The 7,500-nt window shown below is 46.1% G+C and overlaps 1 protein-coding gene across 2 annotated transcripts in view; it reads left to right on the top strand.

Annotated features, from left to right (window-relative positions):
- The window catches only part of LOC135830067 (hemicentin-1-like), a 42,837-nt gene that overhangs the window by 20,324 nt on the left and 15,013 nt on the right, over nucleotides 1–7,500 (top strand). Inside the window, exons 12-17 of one of the 2 annotated variants that reach the window (XM_065342454.1) lie at nucleotides 624–816; nucleotides 1,456–1,538; nucleotides 2,651–2,849; nucleotides 3,606–3,741; nucleotides 4,946–5,077; nucleotides 6,865–6,924. In XM_065342454.1, coding sequence (XP_065198526.1) covers nucleotides 624–816; nucleotides 1,456–1,538; nucleotides 2,651–2,849; nucleotides 3,606–3,741; nucleotides 4,946–5,077; nucleotides 6,865–6,924 — 803 coding nt within the window. The remainder of the gene's footprint in view (nucleotides 1–623; nucleotides 817–1,455; nucleotides 1,539–2,650; nucleotides 2,850–3,605; nucleotides 3,742–4,945; nucleotides 5,078–6,864; nucleotides 6,925–7,500) is intronic. The other variant, XM_065342455.1, reaches the window with a different exon arrangement.

Below are 7,500 nucleotides of genomic sequence, written 5' to 3'. Positions count from 1 at the left end.
GAGAGAGAGGGAGAGAGATCAGTCATCATTCTCTCCAATCGATATCTCACATGCAGATTGCAAGAATTAGTATTAGCGTATTCTCTTGAGTACAAGTCACACTCAGACATGTTGTCACAAATTACAGAGATCTACCCTGTTGTTGATCACCGTTATTTTTCACCATCGTAATATAAGCTACACCGACTTGTTTGGGGTGAATTACTGGAGTTTAAAGTGCAGACTGTAATCTGGAAAATACGGTACTTCCGAGTACTGTGGTGGGTAGGAGTAGATGAGAGCTGGCATCAAGTACAGTGTAGACAAGGCTGGAAAACTCCCTATTCTCTTGTTAAAGTAATCTTATATTTATGTGTGGCTTGACAATGGACACTGGCATATTGGTATAGTCTACACGCTACAGCCATGATGGAGAAATGACATAGCCATGTGTAGTAGCAAACTCTGTTTATACTCAACTTGTCAAGTTTGCGAAGAAATCTGGATACATTTCTAGTTCAAAAATGTGTGCGAATGCCGGAGTATGCGTGTGCTTGTATGTGGGTCTGGGTACTTATTTTGATGGGTGTACGTGTGCTTTTGTATGTGTTTTGTTGTGTTTGGTTGTGCGTTTGCTTTTGCAGTGGAATTTCCAGCAATCTGGCTATCAGTTTGTGCGACGGTATGGCTCAGTAGCTGGTGGAAAGTTCTACAAAGGCTCTGCAGAGAAATCTGACCAGGGCATCTATACATGCGGTGCAGTCAATGTTGGAGGAGAGACACTCGGTAATCCCGGTGTCTACGTCATTGTCGACAGCCTACCACCAGATCCAAGCTGTAAGAGATAGGCATGCTTTTGCACATACTGTGTGTACAGCTCTGCATGATGTGTACATGGTGCACTATGAATAGTGTACAGCTCTGCATGATGTGTACATGGTGCAATATTGCTACTGTGTGGACAGATCTGCATGATGTGTACATGGTGCAATATTGATACTGTGTGGACAGCTCTGCATGATGTGTACATGGTGCAATATTGCTACTGTGTGGACAGGTCTGCATGATGTGTACATGGTGCAATATTGATACTGTGTGGACAGATCTGCATGATGTGTACATGGAAGATGCTTGCAGAGGCAGCACCCATCTTAGCGGTAATGTATGCTATTGCAAGCCTCTTTCGGGAGATACAAGTGGACCATTGCAGGTCATGTTTCCAGTTTCAATAGCTCTACTACTGGTCATGTGGACATGCAGCCTTGAAAATGTCTTTGGACATAAATGTCTTGAAGAAATGTTATAATACCTGTGTCCATGAATGTTTTGAAGAAATGTGAAAATGTCCGTGGTGTGAATTTTATAATCTGATTTGCGTGTTCACTGTGTGTGCATGTGTTTGTGTGTGTATGCGTGTGTGTACCTGTGTACGTGTGTATGTGTTTATGTGTGTGTGTGTATATCCGACCATACCAGTCACATTCACCAGTCAAGCTGCAGTGGTCACAGTATCTGGACAAACACCAGCTGCAACAACACCTGCCCCTATGACCAGTTCTGTAAGATTGTATAGTATACCTGTACCCTGCATGTTATCCTATATCCTCCTCTCCCCCTGGGGTGTGCAGACTCCAATATAGAGCCACTTTATGTTTCAACATTTGGATAGAATATTTTATCGTATTTGGAAGAAGTTGTAGCCGAGAGACGGTTTGGGCAAGTGGTGTATAATTGTGTTGAACTGGTATCCTATGCCTCCCTGTGTCTCACTATGCCTCCCTGTGTCTCACTATACCTCACACTGGTATCCTATGCCTCCCTGTGTCTCACTATACCTCACTAAGCATTGCGGTAATATTATCTCCATGGCTACAACTCATTTGGTGAGCTGTACATGTATGAGATTTTGCAAAGACTATGAATGGGAAGAAAGATTCACACACACGCACGCACGCACACATGCACGCACACACACACACACACACACACACACACACACACGCACGCACGCACGCACGCACGCACGCACGCACGCACACACACACACACATTGTAGCTTTGAAAACTGATACCAATTATACATGCGTCCTTGTTCTTGTGCGATTGGACTCAGAACAAACTCCATCCTATTGTCTTCAATAGGATATACCATGCACAAAGCATCACCAAGTGGCAAATTTTTCTACTACACCATTTCCCCCAACGGTTTGCAAATCCTTTCACTCTGGCAAACATCTGGAGATGAATCATGTCTGTAGGCCATATTTTGTCTCGGTCCGTAGGAAAAATATTCTTGTTGTCGTTGTGCCATGTGTGGTTAAATTCACACACCATTGCACGGTTTGGAGTGGCTGTTTCCAAGACTAGTGCTCATCAACAATGATGAGAGCAGGGGAGTCGCACACGGTACGGTCACTACGATATTGACTGTACCACTATTTGCCCCAAGTACCCCGTGAATCAATATCATGCACTGATTTGGGCTCTAAATTTCCTAAATTTCCGGCTCAGCCATCCCTCCACCACGAGTAAATTGCGCTTCAGATGGCTAACCGTACCACACTAAAATACCTTCCGACATCATTCTAGAGTGTGTTATGCCTTGTCTTCCGGGCCTATTCAATGTTCAACTTATCATGTTCACCACTACTTACCTCTGTCTACATCACAGCTATCCGGACCATTAACAACATCACCGCAGACTACCTCATCATCATCATCATCATACATACTGGTGACATCACAGAGTGTTTCACGGAGTAGCAGTGAGCCAGGGTCACAGACAGCACCACCACCAGTACCTATTACATCAGAAGATGTTCAAGAGGAGACTACACCACCGTCTGCTGGTACAACGGCAAGTCCAGAAGGTACAGCAATTTGTAGTTAATAATATGTGCGTGTAAGAGAGAGAGAGAGAGAGAGGGGGGGGGGGTGGGGAGGGAGGAGGGAAGAGAGGAAAATGCAAAAATTTGAATGCTGTCGCTATTGGCTACTTCTCCTGCTGTGCTAATGACGACAATGATAATTCTGCTGCTGCTACTGCTGGTGGTGGTGGTGGTGGTGCTGCTGCTACTGCTGCTGCTGCAGCTGCTGCTGCTGCCGTTACTGTTGCTGTTGCTGCTGCTGCTGTGGCTGTTACTGGTGCTGCTGTTGTTGTTGCTGCAGCTGCTGTTGCTGCTGCTATTGATGTTGCTGGTGCTGGTGCTGCTGTTGCTGGTGCTGCTGCTGTTGATGTTGCTGCTGCTGTTGCTGCTGCTGCTGCTGCTGTTGCTGCGGCTGTTGTTGCTGTTCTTATTGCTACTGCTGCTGCTGTTGCTGCTGCTGCTGCTGCTACTGCTGCTGTTGCTGTTGTTCTTGTTGCTGCTGCTGCTGCTGCTGCTGTTGCTGCTGCTGTTACTTTAGCTGTTACTGTAGCTGTCTCTATTGAACACCATCCTGGATCACACCAGTATCAATCATTATCTTGTTACTTTAATTCACCATTCCATCTGTTGTACTCTCTCTCTCTCTCTCTCTCTCTCTCTCTCTCTCTCTCTCTCTCTCTCTCTCGCTCTGTCTCTCTCTCTCTGTCTCTCTCTGTCTCTCTCTCTCAACTTGTTCTCTCTCTCTGTGTCTTCCTCCAGTAACCGGCACACACTCCACCTCCAGTAGTGGACTAACGGATGGCCAGGGTGGAGATGACACCGTTATAACAACCGTGGTACCTGTTGTCGTCGTCATTGTTGTGCTCCTGATCTGCATCTTGATTGTTTTGTACTTGTAAGTGTTCACTTCATCAGCTTGGTTTGTGTGTGTGTGTGTGTGGGGTGTGTGTGTGTGTGTGTGTGTGTGTGTGTGTTTGTGTGTGTATGTGTGTGTGTTTGTGTGTTTGTGTGTGTATGTGTGTGTGTTTGTGTGTGTGTGTGTGTGTGTGTGTGTGTGCGTGTGTGTGTGTATGTGATGTACAGTATATCAGGAATCACTACAGAGTCTGTGTGTTTGTGAACACGGGAGTAGGGATGCAACAAGGGAGATAGGAACATGAAATATTGTTGGTTTCACTCTCGGGCTGCGCATTCCAGTTAACCCTTGCGGCAATTCCCATATGTGCATGTTTGTGTGGAAACTACAAAGGAAATGTTTTTTTTGTTTATATTTTAACCCTTTGCGTGCTGAGTACGAGTTAACTCGCACTTTATGCATGACCTGATCCACTTAGTACGAGTTAACTCGCAACAATTTCGCGCGATATATCGCAGTGCATAGACCAGTGTACAAACTTTCGTAACTTCGTCAAACATAAACGCATCGCGACAATCAATACACCGTTGGAAAGATCTTGATCTCATCTTTCCGGGAATATAAAGGTCTTCGCGATAGAATAAGAATGCATTGAGCGGCGACAAGATGAACACGGAAATCACGGCCCAGAGTGAACGCGAATTTTTTTTTCATGACTTCTTTTTGTTGAGGAGCGTGCCAGGGGATTTCCCTTTGGCGCGGCGCATGCGTGATGGACATCAAATGAAGCGCTTGGATCTGAGCTTTGCAGCGCAGTTTGAATTGTGAAAATCTGTTGAACAGTTTGGGCAAGAAGCCGAACAAGAATGTGAAATTGAGTTGTTGTGCCGTTCCGAGGCACGGTGGAGTAGTTTGGAGAGGACGTGGAAGTGGCCCTGATGTGTCTATCGAGCTGAGCGCTGCCAGGATGGATTCGCTTGGTCCCGATCTTTCCAACGAGCCCAGGTCGATGAAAATCCATCAAGGTGGAGTGAAATGAGAATAAATTTCGTTCGGAGCTGTGAGTGCATACTCCACCAAGAGAGTCATTGCGCTAGAAAGCCAGTGGATTGGAGAAAAGGGGCTCAGCATGCAAAGGGTTAATACAGCGAAAAGGTTTTTCCTCTCTATTGTTGCAGTACTGTTACCGTTTGTGAAAATACCACCAAGTCATCTCCATTTTACAATACTGTTTGTGCTTCAGTGTGATGCAAAAGAAATCCAAGCTGGCTGGTCGTTACGATGAGAAACCGTTGACTAAGGAGAACCGTGCCGCCGATGCAGAGAAGACGGAAGACACCGGACCAGAGATTGAGATGGACATCATGGCCAGCATGTATGTACTTAATCAAGATCAGTGGTTACGCTCCGCCCTTGTGGTGTTGAGCACTGTTGAAACCTGGGTATACCCACTTATGTAATCAAGATCAGTGTGTATGTTCCGTAAAGTACCGCAAGAGCGCTCCACCATCCCCGTCCCTTAATGGTCACTTTGTGGATGTGGTGTCCTGTCTGTAGGTCATACGACGCGTGATATGTACTCGCATTTCACGGTGTACAACCATTTCGTACTCATCTTACCTTCGAGCTAATGCGAGCTCCACACAAACATGAAGTGTGACCTTAGTACACAAAGGTTCTCACACCATACAAGCTAGTTGCACTCTGCCATACTATTCCCTGACTTTCCCTGGCTGTGAAAACAAGATTGGGCGCTCTGTCATAGTACTTTACGCTACATAATCATGTCTCACATCACAAGGGTGTTGTCAAGGAGACAGCCAACAGGCGCGTGCGCCGGTGCCCTTCAAGGGGGGTTCCCCCGGGAAAATTTTCAAAAAAAGAAGCAAAATCCTGCATTTTGAGCGAAAAAGGGGGGTCCCGGGCACCCAGGAACCCATACGGCGCACGCGCCTGGCCAACCAGGAGCCAGTGTGCACTGTGTGTATAGCAGTATGTCTCACTATGATCAGCACTAATGGGTTCTGAGAGAATGGTTGATGTGCAAGCTTCAGGATTTAGATGTATTTCAGGATCCGAGTAATGCCGTTCGCATGTTGCTGATGGTCTTTCCACCAGTTCAATGTGCATGTCATTGTGTGTCATACTAGAGAGGTTTTGCAGAGCGAACATTCGCATGGATTTTCGCGTCTGGGCTTGCGAATATTTCCGCGGACATTCGCGCAAAGTTTGTGTTTTGCATGATTTTCGCTCCAAGAAGAGTACACGTGCACACGCACGATCGTGCTTGTTTTAGAAGTCATCTCCGGAGCTTCATCCTACTGAGATCTTATGTCTGCGAGTGGCAGCACGCTGATTCGGCCTGAGATGTGTCCACTTTGACTACGTTGTCAATGGCTGGGGACCCACAGACAAACGTGTTGGCCTGTGCCACAAGCCGGCGCATCCCTGCTGTAGCGGAGCAGACAGGCGATGGGAGATAGTTCCGGAGATAGAGCAGCATGGGCTGCCATACGGGAAAAGTAGAACCAGCGGACAAAGCAAAGAGTAGACCTACAGGATTGTGAAAGATTCTTAAAGATTGTTAAAGATTGTGAAAGATGAAGCACAAAACCGACATGGCGTGAGAGTGGTTCACCACTGGTCCGCAGTCAGCGAAATTTACTGCGAAAGTTTGTTACCCATTTCCTTCAACCTTCGCGTCCAAAGCTGCGAACGTTCGCACGAAGTTTCGCTTTCCGTGACGTCAAACGAAAATCCGCGCGAACATTCGCTCTGCAAAGCCTCTCTCTTGAAAATGTTTGCCACAAGAATTGAGACTGTATAATTAAGATCTTGCAAAGCATCCTAGTTTGTCATGCCACATTGGGAGATTCGGCGGTTGTTTGCGGAAAGAAGCATGCCCATGGACACCATGGAATATTGGTCATTGGTACAGATGCATTCGTTATACAAGGACACATTGGTACAGATGCATTCGCTATACAAAGACACGTTGGTACAGATGCATTCGTTATACAAAGACACGTTGGTACAGATGCATTCGTTATACAAGGACACATTGGTACAGATGCATTCGGTATACAAAGACACATTGGTACAGATGCATTCAGTATACAAGGACACATTGGTACTGTTTGGATCGCTGTATGCATACTGCAGCCATCCAGAATTGAATGGAGCCAGTAGTCTTCAACGAATGTCTGCAACAGGATCACATGGGTATGTACGATGTAACACCACTCATCACCATGGCTTAACATTGTTAGTGTGTACGGTAGTGGAGGTGTGCTGGTTGCTGGTTGCGTATGTGAATGAGGTCGACCAGAGAGTGCATGTGCTGGAGTTAGCGATTTGTTTAATTTAGTAAAGGTGTGCAGCCAAACAACCCATATCTATACCTGCTGAGGCTGTACAGTCCATATCTATACCTGCTGAGGGTGGACAGTCCACTTAACGGTATTGTCCGGAGTATAAGCAGCACATTGAACACTCAAAAGTCACCCTACAAAAGGGGGAGTGCTGCTTACACTCCTATGATCAAATCAATGGTGGTAAATCGGGTAGGATGTCGGGGTGCGGCTTTTAATCCAGTGCGGCTTATACTCCAGTGTGGCTTATACTCTAATGTGGCTTATACTCCGGAAAATACAGTGTAATATTAATGTTCCAATGCTTGTTTACGTGTATGAAGCGATTGTTCTCCCATCAATTTCAAACAGTGATAGTTCTGCCTTCATATCTATACATTGTGCTGCAACCCAGGTGAAATGCAACTCGCACACGGAGATTCCCATG

The sequence above is a fragment of the Sycon ciliatum genome, chromosome 13, assembly GCF_964019385.1.
Source record: "Sycon ciliatum chromosome 13, ocSycCili1.1, whole genome shotgun sequence".
In the NCBI taxonomy this organism is placed as follows: Eukaryota; Metazoa; Porifera; class Calcarea; order Leucosolenida; family Sycettidae; genus Sycon; species Sycon ciliatum.
This window is presented reverse-complemented; position numbering and strand designations above follow the sequence as displayed.